General features: G+C 59.0%; 1 protein-coding gene across 1 annotated transcript in view; it reads left to right on the top strand.

Annotated features, from left to right (window-relative positions):
- The window catches only part of SLC30A3 (solute carrier family 30 member 3), a 34,175-nt gene extending 19,926 nt beyond the window's left edge, over positions 1-14,249 (top strand). The window contains exons 6-8 of the mRNA XM_084623457.1: positions 3,068-3,173; positions 12,591-12,725; positions 13,183-14,249. Coding sequence (XP_084479583.1) covers positions 3,068-3,173; positions 12,591-12,725; positions 13,183-13,328 — 387 coding nt within the window. The 3' untranslated portion in view covers positions 13,329-14,249. The remainder of the gene's footprint in view (positions 1-3,067; positions 3,174-12,590; positions 12,726-13,182) is intronic.
- The last annotated feature ends 729 nt before the right edge of the window (positions 14,250-14,978 follow it).

The following is a 14,978-nucleotide window of genomic DNA, read 5'->3' as shown; positions in this document are numbered from 1 at the left end:
CCCTCTCCTGCCCCCGTAACCGCATCTCTCCCTCCGCTGCCTTCCCTCTCCTGCCCCCACTAACCGCATCTCTCCCTCCGCTGCCTCGCGCCCCCGCTAACCGCGTCCCTCCCTCCGCTGCCTTCCCTCTCCTGCCCCCGTAACCGCATCTCTCCCTCCGCTGCCTCGCGCCCCCGCTAACCGCGTCCCTCCCTCCGCTGCCTTCCCTCTCCTGCCCCCGTAACCGCATCTCTCCCTCCGCTGCCTTCCCTCTCCTGCCCCCGTAACCGCATCTCTCCCTTTGCTGCCTTCCCTCTCCTGCCCCCGTAACCACATCTCTCCCTTTGCTGCCTTCCCTCTCCTGCCCCCGTAACCGCATCTCTCCCTTTGCTGCCTTCCCTCTCCTGCCCCCACTAACCGCATCTCTCCCTCCGCTGCCTTCCCTCTCCTGCCCCCGTAACCGCATCCCTCCCTTTGCTGCCTCACGCCCCCGCTAACCGCGTCCCTCCCTCCGCTGCCTTCCCTCTCCTGCCCCCGTAACCGCATCTCTCCCTTTGCTGCCTTCCCTCTCCTGCCCCCGTAACCGCATCCTTCCCTTTGCTGCCTCGCGCCCCCGCTAACCGCGTCCCTCCCTCCGCTGCCTTCCCTCTCCTGCCCCCGTAACCGCATCTCTCCCTCCGCTGCCTTCCCTCTCCTGCCCCCACTAACCGCATCTCTCCCTCCGCTGCCTCGCGCCCCCGCTAACCGCGTCCCTCCCTCCGCTGCCTTCCCTCTCCTGCCCCCGTAACCGCATCTCTCCCTCCACTGCCTCGCGCCCCCGCTAACCGCGTCCCTCCCTCCGCTGCCTTCCCTCTCCTGCCCCCGTAACCACATCTCTCCCTTTGCTGCCTCGCGCCCCCGCTAACCGCATCTCTCCCTTTGCTGCCTTCCCTCTCCTGCCCCCACTAACCGCATCTCTCCCTTTGCTGCCTCGCGCCCCCGCTAACCGCGTCCCTCCCTCTGCTGCCTTCCCTCTCCTGCCCCCGTAACCGCATCTCTCCCTTCGCTGCCTCGCGCCCCCGTTAACCGTGTCCCTCCCTCCGCTGCCTTCCCTCTCCTGCCCCCGTAACCGCATCTCTCCCTCCGCTGCCTCGCGCCCCCGCTAACCGCGTCCCTCCCTCCGCTGCCTTCCCTTTCCTGCCCCCGTAACCGCATCCCTCCCTTTGCTGCCTCGCGCCCCCGCTAACTGCGTCCCTCCCTCCCTTGCCTTGCGCCCCCACTAACCGCAGCCTTCCCTCTCCTGCCCCTCTTCCCAGGTCCCTCCCTCTGTGGGGCCACCTACCCCTCCTGCGTGTGCCCACTTCACACAGACACTTGTGTGCCCTGCTCTGTGGCCCGAGGCTCTGGCCAGCCCCTGTCTCTAGCCCTGCCCTGCCCTGAGCTCCTGGAGTGGGAGCTGCTCTGTCCCAGGTGGCAGCAGGCCAGTGACCCTGCACTGCACCTTGGAAGGATGGTGCCTCTGGCAGGACACGAAGGAGAGTGTCACGTCAGGACAAATCGCTTAGAGCAGGGCAGTCACAGCCCCAGGCTGGGGTTTCTCCACCTCTAAGGCACCGAACCAGCCAGCCAGGGAGGACTTTGGTCTCACCCCGCTGGCTAACCACAAGTCTGTGACGGAGCAGGGAGTGGGGAGTTTTGACCTGGGAATGTTGCGTGGGAGGTTTACTGGGACTGTCTGCATTGGTGCTGGATGGTGCTGGGATAGCAGGGGGTGACTTCACTTGAGGGATGATACCTGAGCCTCTCACCTGAGCCCAGGAGACGGTTGGGGCCAATAAGTCACACAAGCAATTCCCTTAGACACTCAGTTTCCCAGTATCTCCACCAGTGCCCCTCATTAAGGGGATAAATGGTGATGGAAACCAATACCCCAGTAAAAGGAAAAAGGTTCCCTCGATCCCAAAGGACCAAGCCCCGGACCCAGGTCAATATACAAGTCAGATCTTACCCACAAATCACACTGTTGCCAATCCTTTAGAATCTAAAATCTAAAGGTTTATTCATAAAAGAGAGAGACGAGAGCTAGAGTTGGTGAAATGGAATCAATGACACACAGCGATGGCCAAGTGCTTGGCTCAGGCTTGCAGCAGCGATGGAATAAACAGCAGGTTCAAATCCAGTCTCTGGAGAACATCCCCAGCTGGGAGGGGTCTTTCAGTCCTTGATTCAGAGCTTCAGTGTAGCCAAGTCCCTCCAGAGGTCGGAAGCAGGACTGAAGACAAGCTGGAGGAGCTGCAGCAGGTTTTTACAGTCTCTTGCCATGTGGCCTTTCTTTCTGTGTCCCAAGGACAAGCTGCCCATCCCATGGCCTGGAAACACCTCAGAGTTCAGTCCCTAGGCAGGGCCCTGCCTACCTGGCTGAGTCCCCAGGCGTGTCTGCCTTCTCTCAGAGGGTCAGTTGTGTCCCTGATGGTCCTTAATGGGCCGTCCAGCAGGCTGGGCAGAGCTGAGGCCAACGTGTCTGGGGTGTCCCCCGGAAGCAGAGCACAAGTTTGAACCACAGACAGGACAGAGCCAATATTCGTAACTTCCACTACAAAATGATACCCACATCCAGACAGCACAATCCTAACCAGCCAACCATCACCTCGTCTGAGACACCTCATTTGACCCCCTTTATATAAGATTTGGTGCCACGACAGGACCTTGGTTGCAACAATGATCTATACGGTCCCAGTTCATGTCAATAACGTCATACACCTCCTGCCTGTCCCAGGGCTCTCTGGGGCTGGGTGCTGCCCGTGAGCTGTGGGGAGACAGGACCTGCCCAGGGGAAATAGACTGAGATCCCCACAGGCCCCCTCGCTGGGACCCTGGTGCTCAGCCCCAAGGAAGAGCCATATGCCAGCTCCCTATGCTGGGCTCTGCCCTCTGCTGCCTCGTTTCCTCTGTGCGCCCCCCCACCCAGCTTGAGGGGACAGTGGGGCTGGGCCAGGGACTCCTGGGTTCCACTCCTAGGTCTGACCCCTCACTGGGTGGGGCTGGGAGGTCATGCGGCTCTGGGGATTCGCTGGCTGCCCAGGTGTAACCCCAACCATGCCCCTTGCAGCCCCGGTACAAGATTGCAGACCCCGTCAGCACCTTCCTCTTCTCCGTCTTCGTGCTGGGCTCCACCATCACCATCCTCAGGGACGTCTTCCGGGTCCTCATGGAAGGTGAGCTGGGAGGGGGCACAGCGGGTATGGTGCCAGGGGGGCTCACGGGGCTGGGGGCAGAGGCTGCTGCTGCTGGGCAAGGGGAGCAGGCAGGGCCAGGGTCAGGCTGAGGGACAGGGGTCATGGGGCAGGGGAAGCTGGATGCAGAGCCAGGGGACGGGCAGAGCTGGGGAGCAGGGGCAGACCGGGGGGCAGGGGCAGTGGGGCTGGGGGCCAGGGCAGGGTTGCTTGGCAAAGGGTCTCATTGAAAAGGGAACGGGGAGCTGGGCAGATTCTCTGTTGTGAAAACCAGAATTACTCTGAGCTACGGCAGCCACAACCCACCCCGACAGATCGTCCCAAACCCCCCTCTGACCTCCCCACAACCCGCCCCTCTGCTCCCCAGAACCCCCCCGACAGATCACCCCAACCCCCCCAACAGATCGTCCCAAACCCCCCTCTGACCTCCCCACAACCCGCCCCTCTGCTCCCCAGAACCCCCCGACAGATGACCCCAAACCCCCCCAACAGATCATCCCAAACCCCCCTCTGACCTTCCCACAACACCCCCTCTGACCTCCCCATAACCCACCCCAACAAAACGTCCCAAACCCCCCTCTGACCTCCGCACAACCCCCCCTGACCTATCCACAACCTACCCCTCTGCTCCCCACAACCCCCCTGACAGATCATAGAATCATAGAATATCAGGGTTGGAAGGGACCCCAGAAGGTCATCTAGTCCAACCCCCTGCTCAAAGCAGGACCAATTCCCAGTTAAATCATCCCAGCCAGGGCTTTGTCAAGCCTGACCTTAAAAACCTCTAAGGAAGGAGATTCTACCACCTCCCTAGGTAACGCATTCCAGTGTTTCACCACCCTCCTAGTGAAAAAGTTTTTCCTAATATCCAATCTAAACCTCCCCCACTGCAACTTGAGACCATTACTCCTCGTTCTGTCATCTGCTACCATTGAGAACAGTCTAGAGCCATCCTCTTTGGAACCCCCTTTCAGGTAGTTGAAAGCAGCTATCAAATCCCCCCTCATTCTTCTCTTCTGCAGGCTAAACAATCCCAGCTCCCTCAGCCTCTCCTCATAACTCACGTGTTCCAGTCCCCTAATCATTTTTGTTGCCCTTCGCTGGACTCTCTCCAATTTATCCACATCCTTCTTGTAGTGTGGGGCCCAAAACTGGACACAGTACTCCAGATGAGGCCTCACCAATGTCGATCACCCCAAACCCCCAACCTCCTCACAACCTGCCCCTCTGCTCCCCACAACCCCCCCCACAGATCACCCCAAACCCCCCTCTGACCTCCCAACAACCCGCCCCTCTGCTCCCCACAACACCCTCGACAGATCGTCCCAAGCCATCACCCCTCTGAGTCCCTGCTGGGTGGCAAAGTATGAGAGAAATTGAGGCACACGTAGCATTTATAAAAAATAGTACAGAAAATTCCCCCTTTGTACAAATATCTCTTTCCCCGTCACGACTGAACTGAGCAGGGTCCCTTTAACCAACATCCTGGGGAAGTTTGAACCCACAATTTGTTGGGGAAGAGTCAACATGGTTTTTGTAAAGGGAAATCGGGCCTCACCAATCTGCTAGAATTCTGTAAGGGGGGAAACAAGCATGTGGCCAAGGAGGATCCAGTGGATATAGTGTACGTAGATTTCCAGAAAGCCGTTGACAAGGTCCCTCACCACAGGCTCATAAGCTGTCATGGGATAAGAGGGAGGTCCTCTCATGGGTCAGTAACTGGTTAAAAGACCAGAAACAAAGGGGAGGAATAAATGGTCAGTTTTCAGAATGGAGAGGGGTAAATAGCAGTGTCCCCCAGGGGTCTGGACAGGGCCCAGTCCTATTCTACATATTCATAAATGATCTGGAGAAAGGGGTAAACAGTGAGGTGGCCAAATTTGCAAATGATACAAAACTACTCAAGATAGTTCACTCTTTGTAGTCTGCTTTGGAGTTACAAAGGGATCTCACTAAACTGGGCGACTGGGCAACAAAATGGCAGATGAAATTCACTGTTTATAAATGCAAAGTAATGCACAGTGGAAAACATAATCCCAACTCTACATATAAAATGATGGGGTCTAAATTAGCTGTTACCACTCAAGAAAGATCTTGGAGTCATCGTGGATAGTTCTCTGAAGACGTCCACGCAGTGTGCAGTGGCCGTCAAAAAAGCAAACGGGATGTTAGGAATCATCAGAGAATAAGAGGGAGAATATCTTATTGCCCTTATATAAATCCATGGTACGCCCACATCTTGAATACTTCATACAGATGTGGTCTCCTCATCTCAAAAAAGATAGACTGGTGTCAGAAAAGGTTCCGAGAAGGGCAACTAAAATGCTTAGGGGTTTGGAACGGGTCCCATATGAGGAGAGATTAAAGAGGCCAGGACTTTTCACCTTTGAAAAGAGGAGACTAAGGGGGGATAGGATAGAGGTCTATAAAGTCATGAGTGGGGTGGAGAAAGTGAATAAGGAAAAGTTATTTACTTGTTCCCATAATATAAGAACTAGGAGCCACCAAATGAAATGAATGGGCAGCAGGTTTAAAACAAATAAAAGGAAGTTGTTCATTCAGCGCACAGTCAACCTGTGGAACTCCTTGCCTGAGGAGGTTGTGAAGACTAGGACTATAACAGGGTTTAAAAGAGAACTGGATAAATTCATGGAGGTTAAGTCCATTAATGGCTATTAGCCAGGATGGGTAAGGAATGGTGTCCCTAGCCTCTGTTTGTCCGAGGGTGGAGATGGATGGCAGGAGAGAGAACCTGTTCGGTTCACTCCCTCTGGGGCACCGGGCGCTGGCCGCTGTCAGCCGACAGGACACGGGGCCGGACGGACCCTTGGTCTGACCCCGTCTGGCCACTCTGATGCGGGCTTAGACAGGGACGAGATGAAAAATCTTCACATCGTGTTTTTTATTTCCCTCTTCCAGCCTGCCAAGGGTGGGCCGAGGCTGCTGCACGTCTCCAGGGGCTCAGGGGGGACTTAACAAAGCTTGGCTAATGGTGGCCTGCTTGCCGTTTGAGCACCCTCCTGAGTGGGTGTGGGGCGGGGTAGGACTGTCTCCGTGGCTGGTGTCACATGGGCAGAACGAACATCACCAGGGAGAGTAATACAGCATGTCACGGAGTAAACCCCTCACCGCCTCCTCAGTCCGAGGACCGGTCTGGGTGCCAGCTACGAGTTTGTCAGTTCTTAGCTATGCCTGCAGTCGTGGCACCGGGTCTACCAGCATCGGCCTCCAGCAGCTTTACCCTTTGCTGGGTCCTCTCTCACCCCTGGGCAGGACAAACCCATCTGGCCCTCACCCTGCCCAGGGCTCCCCACGCTCAGCCAGGCTCTCAGCCATCACAAGACACAGCTCTGCCTCTGGCCCCCAAGCAAGGGCAGGCCAGGCTGCTGTAACGCCAGTGGACCCCGGTTGTTGGTGGGTGGGATTGAACCGGGGACCTCTGGTGCTTAAGGCATGAGCCTCCACCGCATGAGCTAAGAGCCACCTGGCGCTTAGCTAAGGCTGTGGGTCAGACTTCTTTTCTCTCTCTCTAAGTGGTCTCGGGGCCACTCGAGGAGGCAGAACCCCACACCCAGGAAGTGTGTGGGTTACACTGGCTCCCTCGGGCACAGCATCCAGCTGAGGTTACACCTGAGACCATGGAACTCACAGTTCCCCTGTGGGTCTGGGGGTGAGTGGGACGAAGTGGGAATTTTCTGTAATATGTTTATGAAGACTGTGTGTGCCTCAGTTTCCCATGTGCGGGGCACTGTTCCTCAGCAGGTGGGAAGGTCTGGGGGCTCTGGGGCAGGTGAAGACACAGGTGTGGATGGCGCCTGGCGGCCTGGGCCCTTAAGTTCCATCTCCATGCAGCTCTTGAGAAGAGAAGGGCAGATCCAATGGCTGGGATGTGGACACCTGGCAACCAACCACCATGGATGGTCCCACCCCTCCGCAGGGGGCCGAGCTGCATCCCCCAGCTCAGGAACAAAGGCCTGGGGCAGTGGGGGGTTAAGAGCTGGGGGCTGCAAGGAGTCGGGCTCTCACCTGGAGTCTGACCAAGGAGGTTGGATGGAGAGACAGACAGAGTGCGAACCATGGGGGTCACTGCAGCTGGGCTGGGCTGTAACCGTCAGTTCTCTGGGCCGCCCAAGGGGCTGCCTGGGCCGTGTGCCAGGTGACTAAAACCCGCCTGGTTTCACAGCGCTGGGCGAGTGGCCCTGCAGACACTGGGCGACGGGCAGTGATCCCTGAGGAGAGGACACGTCTCCCCCAGGGCCTGTCCCAGACTTGCTGCCCAGGGCTCCCAGGGTGGGGCAGGGGGCTGCAGGCCCAGGGGCCCAGTCTCAGGAGGTGGTGAGACCACATGGCTCACCCTGGGGGAAGAGCGAGACCCTGGGGGTCTGGGTCACTGAAGGGCTCCTCCCAGAGACTGTTCAAGAACCCCAGCCCTATTCGACATTGGTGAGGCCTCATCTGGAGTACTGTGTCCGGTTTTGGGCCCCACACTACAAGAAGGATGTGGATAAATTGGAAAGAGTCCAGCGAAGGGCAACAAAAATGATTAGGGGTCTGGAACACATGAGTTATGAGGAGAAGCTGAGGGAACTGGGATTGTTTAGTCTGCAGAAGAGAAGAATGAGGGGGGATTTGATAGCTGCTTTCAACTACCTGAGAGGTGGTTCCAGAGAGGATGGTTCTAGACTATTCTCAGTGGTAGAAGAGGACAGGACAAGGAGTAATGGTCTCAAGTTGCAGTGGGGGAGGTTTAGGTTGGATATTAGGAAAAACTTTTTCACTAGGAGGGTGGTGAAGCACTGGAATGCGTTGCCTAGGGAGGTGGTAGAATCTCCTTCCTTAGAAGTTTTTAAGGTCAGGCTTGACAAAGCCCTGGCTGGGATGATTTAATTGGGGATGGGTCCTGCTTTTGAGCAGGGGGTTGGACTAGATGACCTCCTGAGGTCCCTTCCAACCCTGATATTCTATGATTCTATGATTCTTGTTGAACCTCATCAGATTTCTTTTGGCCCAATCCTCCAATTTGTCTAGGGCCCTCTGTATCCTATCCCTCCCCTCCAGCGTATCTACCACTCCTCCCAGTTTAGTATCATCCGCAAATTTGCTGAGAGTGCAATCCACACCATCCTCCAGATCATTTATGAAGATATTGAACAAAACCGGCCCCAGGACCGACCCCTGGGGCACTCCACTTGACACCGGCTGCCAACTAGACATGGAGCCATTGATCACTACCCGTTGAGCCCGACAATCTAGCCAGCTTTCTACCCACCTTATAGTGCATTCATCCAGCCCATACTTCTTTAACTTGCTGACAAGAATACTGTGGGTCCTCTCACCCCTCGGCTTCTCCAGCCCCCGTTCACGCTTCCGCTGCTTCTCCTGGTTCTTCCTCGTCTTTTCGCTGCTTCTCACGGGCTGCTAGCCTCTGTTGCTCCAGCCGGAGCCCCTTCGCTCTCAGCTCCTACTCCACCAAATCCATCGAGGGCGAACCAGGACCGGCTGCTGCCTCTGTCACTCTCGGACCCGCTGGGAACCCCACTTGGGCCTGGAACCTGCTTCTCGGACTGACCATCCTCCAGCCGTGCAACCAGCTGCCCCTTATTGAGCTGCCGCACACGTAACGTCTCTCCCTGCCCCTGCACAGGCTTGCGACGTCCCCCTCAGGGAGGTGCTTACACGCCATTTTCTTGTTTCCTTTGACTACGCTTGTTTTCCTGCCGCACATCACTTACAGCACAACACCACTGGTGCACTCAGCATCCCACTGCACCCACCACCTGTCAGGGATTGTCAAAGATCCTTCCCCACTCTGAACTCTAGGGCACAGATGTGGGGACCTGCATGAAAGACCCCTTAAGCTTATTCTGACCAGCTTAGGTTAAACGCTGCCACCACCAAAGTGTTACACAAAGAACAGGGGACGTGCCCACTTGGAAATGTCTCCCCCCAAAAAATATCCCCCCAAGCCCTACACCCCCTTTCCTGGGGAAGGCTTGATAAAAATCCTCACCAATTTGTACAGGTGAACACAGACCCAAACCCTTGGATCTTAAGAACAATGAAAAATCAATCAGGTTCTTAGAAGAAGAAGAATTTTAATTAAAGAAAAGGAAAAAGAATCACCTCTGTAAAATCAGGATGGTAAATACCTTACAGGGTAATCAGATTCAAAACATAGAGAATCCCTCTAGGCAAAACCCTAAGTTACAAAAAGCCACAAAAACAGGAATATCCATTCCATTCAGCACAGCTTATTTTACCAGCCATTAAAACAAAACAGAATCTAACGCATACCTAACTAGATCGCTTATTAGCCCTTTACAGGAGTTCTGACCTGCGTTCCTACTCTGGTCCCGGCAAAAGCATCACACAGATAGCGAGAACCTTTGTTTCTCCCCCTCCAGCTTTGAAAGTATCTTGTCTCCTCATGGGTCATTTTGGTCAGGTGCCAGCGAGGTTATCCTGGCTTCTTAACCCTTTACAGGTGAAAGGGTTTTGCCTCTGGCCAGGCAGGATTTAAAGGTGTTTACCCTTCCCTTTATACTCATGACAGGGATGCACAGGGCTGGGCTATGCCCCAGCCTGGGAACAGTCTCTGGGAGGAGCCCTGCAGTGACCCAGATCCTCCGGGGTCTCGCTCTTCCCCCAGGGTGGGCCACGTGGTCTCACCGCCTCCTGAGACTGGGCCCCTGGGCCTGCAGCCCCCCTGCCCCACCCCGGAAGCTCTGGGCAGTGAGTCTGGGACAGACCGTCAGGGCTCAGTGCCCTTCGCCCAGCGTCTGCGGTGACACTCTCAAAGGGCAGGCGGACAGGCGGGTTTATTAGCCACCTGGCACACGTCAGCAGACGCCCGTGGTGTAGCCAGAGAGCTGAATGTTAAAGTGAGGCCAGTCTGGGCAGCCCAGCGCCCAGCCCCGCTGTCACAGATCCCATGTTCGGGCCGTGTCTCTGACTGCCTTCCTCAGTCAGTTCCCAGATGAGAGCCCTTAGCTTCCTGCAGAGCCCCCCGGGACCCCTCCCACCTCTCTGCCCAGCCCCTCGCTGAGCCTTGAGCCAGGAGTCGCTGGAGCTGGCAATGGGTCTCTGGGCCCCTCGATCAGCCAGCGCTGGGCTGACGCTGTTCATTCCACCCAGCAGAGAGGTGACGCCCACCTCGGGCTCTTAGCCTGCCCTGCAAGCCAACCGCACCCCTGCCCCACCCTGGGGAACAATGCAACATACCGGGGAAACTGAGGCACACCTAGGCATCATAAAAAGAGCACAGAAAACTCGCCCTTGTCACGGGTGGGTTTCTAGTCGCCTGCCCTAGCCTGGGGTGGCTTTAGGGCAGCACCAAGAAGCAAAGGTTAGGACACAAGCCAGGCTGCTGTGGCATGGGTGTGGGTCTGGCATGCCCAGCTGAGCCCTGTGTCGCTCAAAGGCAGTGCTTGTCCCAGCTGCTGGTCACCTCTCGGGCTCCCCTAGCAATTCCCCCCCGCCCCACGAGAGCTGTCCCCCAGCATCAACCCAACCCATCCCAGCACCACCCTGACAACCCACCTCCCCCTGCATCACCCCGACAGCCCCCCAGCAATCACCCCCAACAACCCTCCTCCCCCAGCATCACCCCAACAGCCCCCCAGCATCATCCCAACATCCTGCCAGCATCACCCCCCACCTCCAGCACCACCCTGACAACCCGCCTCCCCCAGCATCACCCCAACAGCCCCCCAGCAATCACCCTGACAGCCCCCCAGCAATCACCCCCACCCCAGCAATCACCCCAACAGCCCCCCAGCAATCACCCCGACATCCTGCCCCCACAGCAATCAACCCACCATCCCGCCAGCAACCAGCCCCCCCACAGCAATCACTCCTTGCCCCCCCCAATACCCCTCTAGTGCCACACCCCCAGCAGCCTGTCAGCCTGTCACCAAGCCTCAGGAGTGAAGCGACCCCCGGCTTGGCACAGGCTGTTGCAGGCTCCCATGGGTGCTCCACGTCCCCGCCTGAGCCTCTGGGCTCCAGCACTCCTGCTTCATGCATTGAGCTCTGTCCAGCTGAGCTAGACTCCTACCCACATCTCAGGGACTGATACACCCCGGCTAGGCTTTGCAGTGACACCAGGCAGTGTTTTCCAAACAGAGCAGGGTTTATTAGTCACCTGGACACAGCACCAAGAAGTCCTGAAGTTAGCACAGAGAAACAAAGATTAAGCCATAGTCCAGTTGGCCAAGCCAGTGCAATCAGCCAGCCAAGCTGCTATGGACTCCATTTCAGGCTCTCTCTCTCTCTCTCCTTTCTCAGTCCCAGGTGAGAGGTCGGGGGTCTATGTGGAGGGTAGCATTTAACCCTGACACCTTTCCCTTTGTTCTTGATCTGGGGTGTTGGCTTGGCTTCCCTGCCGAGAGCTGGGCATGGGAAATCTCCTTCCTCTGGAGCTTTGCTGGGTGGGAATGTTCTGGGCAGTGTCATCGACATGGGTCGGCTCCAGCCAGCCCTTAATGACCCCCAATAACACGGCACAGCTCCTGCTCCGCCCCACCCCCCCAGTGCTGGCAACCCTGCTGCAGCCACTGGGCAGCAATGCAAAGTGCAGAGGGAAACTGAGGCACACATAGGGTGCATACACGTCCCACCAGCATGGGGAGAAAAGCCTGGTTGCTATGGGGCTTTCTAAACTGGGGCCAGGGTGTAGCAAAATCCGGTGGCCGGAAACTGATGCCAGCCAGTCCATTGGCCAGCGGGCCCATGTGTTAACCCCAGGGCAGTGACCCACGGGCCCAAACAGCCCAGGGCACCAGTGCCTGAGGCGGCTCCTGGCTGCTTTCCAGGCCGACGCGTTAGCCCAACGCAGGTTCCCGGGCTCAGGGCGGGGTCGCGGACGAGGGGCTCTGCTGGTGGGAGCCAGGGGGCCAATGGGCCCGTCTGGCCTGAGTTCTGAGGACCTGGCCACCGCCGGGCTGGGCAATGGGAGGACGTGGGCAGCCTGGCCCTGGAATGTTCCTGCCAGTGCTGGGGGGGACATGCCTCACCCTAGCTCTGGCAGGGGGCAGCCCCGAGGTCCTGGCCACCCAGTGATCCCTGAGCCCAGCACAGGCCTCCCCATGCACATAGCACTCTCCAGCCCATTCCAGCTGCGCGTAATGCCCCCGCTCTGGGTGCATCTCCTGCCCCCACGCCTGCCAGTGCCATGGGGCCTCCCCAGGACAGCCTGGCCCCCCACAGCCTGCTCCAGCTCCGCTCTGGCTTCCCCTCCACCCACCCCGACCCCCAGGGCTGTGAGCAGCATCTCCAGAGAGCCCTGGGGTGCCCCTGTGCCAGGGCTGGAGCCCTGCCAGGCTGGGGGAGCTGCCTGCCTGAGCCCCCCGGAGCTGGGCTGCCCCAGTGCCAGGCCTCACCCTCCCTGCTTGGCCCCAGGGGCGCCGCGGGGCATCGAGTTCACCGCGGTGAAGGACGTGCTACTGGCCGTGAAGGATGTGAAGGACGCCCACAACCTGCACCTCTGGGCCCTGACCCTCAGCCACCACGTGGTGTCTGTGCACGTGGCAGTCGGTGAGTGCCCCCCCCAACCCCTCCCACCAGAGTGGCTGGGCGCCAGCTGTGGGGCACCCCCCCACACACCAGAACGGGGTCCCTGCCCCCCACCGCCACCAGGGATGGGCTCCGTGCATGTTCCACCCTGGCATGTGCTCCCTGCAGGCCCTGCCCCCCCCCCGTACATGGTCCCTGCATGCCCTGCCCCCCCCCACATGGTCCCTGCAGGCCCCCCCCCGTACATGGTCCCTGCAGGCCCTGCCCCCGGTAGGTGATCCCTGCAGGCCCTGCCTCCCCAGTACCTGGTTCCTGCAGGCCCCGCCCCCTGGTCCCTGCAGGCCCCGCCTCCCCAGTACCTGGTTCCTGCAGGCCCCGCCCCCTGGTCCCTGCAGGCCCCGCCCCCCACACATGGTCCCTGCAGGCCCCGCCCCCAGGAGATGCTCACACGGGGCTGGGCTGCCCCCTTTGCCTGCAGATGCCGGCGCGGACATGGAGGACGTGCTGCAGGAAGCCACCGCCCAGCTGCAGAGGACCTTTGGCTTCGTCTCGTGCACGGTACAGGTGGAGCGGTACCTGGAGGACATGGCCACCTGCCGCCAGTGCCAGGACCCCCGGGACTGAGCACCGGGCCCGCGGCACCTGGCACCAGAGAGGGAGACGCCCCAGCCCCCAGCCTCCGCTCTGCCCGGCGGGCCCCCACGTGCAGCCAGCGGGCTGTGGGGCTGCCCCATCAGGCCCTGGTCTTGGCTCTCTTTCTACTGCCAATGGGGCGCAAGGGCCAAGGTACCTTGTGCCAAGAGCCCCACCCACACTGCCCCAGGGGCTGCGCCCCACCAGGTGGGAGAGAGCCATGGGACTGCTGGAGCTGCCCTGCCCCCACTGCCAGGGCAGAGGGGCCATGCTGGGCCCGTTCTCCCCGTCTGCCTCTGCCGAGCTCTCGGGAAAGGGGGAGCCGTCGCCCCGGTGCCCATTCAGGCAGCCTGTCTTTGTGCAGTGGGGTGCGATGCAGAGCGCCCCCTGCAGGGTGAGAGTGTCACACTCCCTGCCCCCTGGCCCAGGACTGGGGCGGCTCTGCTCTGGGGCTGCTCCCACAGCTGCTGCTACATTGCAGGGGCCCTGCACCCCCGGTCACCGCCAGATGCCCGTTGTTCTCTCCTGCTCCTTACAGAGCAACGGCCACACTGGGCCAGACCAAAGGTCCCTCTAGCCCAATGTCCTGTCTCCAGCCAGGGCCAGGGCCCCAGAGGGAGTGAACAGACCAGGCAATCACCCAGTGATCCCTCCCGTCGCCCATTCCCAGCTCCTGGCAAACAGCGGCATCAGCCCTGCCCATCCCGGCCCACTGATGGACCTGTCCTCCATGGACGTAGCTAGCTCTTTTTGAACCCTGTTCTAGTCTTGGTCTTCACAACATCCCCTGGCAAGGAGTTCCACAGGTTGACTGTGTGTTGTGTGAAGAAATACTTCCTTGTGTTTGTTTAAACCTGCTGCCTAGTAATTAATTGGGTGACCGCTAGTTCTTGGGTTATGAGGAGTAAATGACACATCCTTATCTACTTTCTCCCCACTGGTCAGAATTTCATAGACCTCGATCATCTCCCCCCTTCGTCGTCTCTTTTCCAAGCAGACGAGTCCCAGTCTGTTTAATCTCCCCTCATACGGAGCTGTTCCAGACCCCTCACCATTTGTGTTGCCCTTTTCTGAACCGTTTCCAAGGCCAGTCTAGCTTTTCTGAGATGGGGCACCCAAGACTTGTCCCAAGGCAGCATCAGGCCACTAGTTACTGCAGCTGACTCTGCCGCAGGGCCCCTCAGCTGTGTGGGGAGTTAGGGAGCCGGACGGCCCCATCCTGCCCGCTGCAGCCCAGCCGTGCCTTGGTGGGGGCGGCTCCTGGGCTCAGGGCGAGCTTTGAAAGATCTCCAGCCCTCTAAGCAGCAGGGGCCTGGTCCCCAGGGGGGGCTGGGGCTGGCTTACAGTCCCCTGGGGCAGGCCTGCACTGTCTGTCGTGCTCCCTGCCGCACCCAGCTGACTGCAGGGTGGGGGGCTACCAGGACCCCCAGAGAGGGGTATTTGCCCCCACGCAGGCTCCCTGCGTGGAACCCCTCCCTGGCAGCCCCCTGCCAGCACCACTGATAGGGTGGGGCCGCAGCACCAGGCTAGGGCAGAGGGGCTGTCCCGTGCCCCCCACCCCCACCCTGCAGTCCCTACCCAGGGGCCTCTCCCAGCCAGGGCAAATGCAGCTCCTGGCTTTGCCCCCACTCACGGCCAGGC

Source organism: Lepidochelys olivacea (genome assembly GCF_965140295.1).
Source record: "Lepidochelys olivacea isolate rLepOli2 genome assembly, chromosome: 3".
In the NCBI taxonomy this organism is placed as follows: Eukaryota; Metazoa; Chordata; order Testudines; family Cheloniidae; genus Lepidochelys; species Lepidochelys olivacea.
Note: the sequence above shows the minus strand (reverse complement) of the source record. Positions and strands in the feature narration are given on the sequence as shown.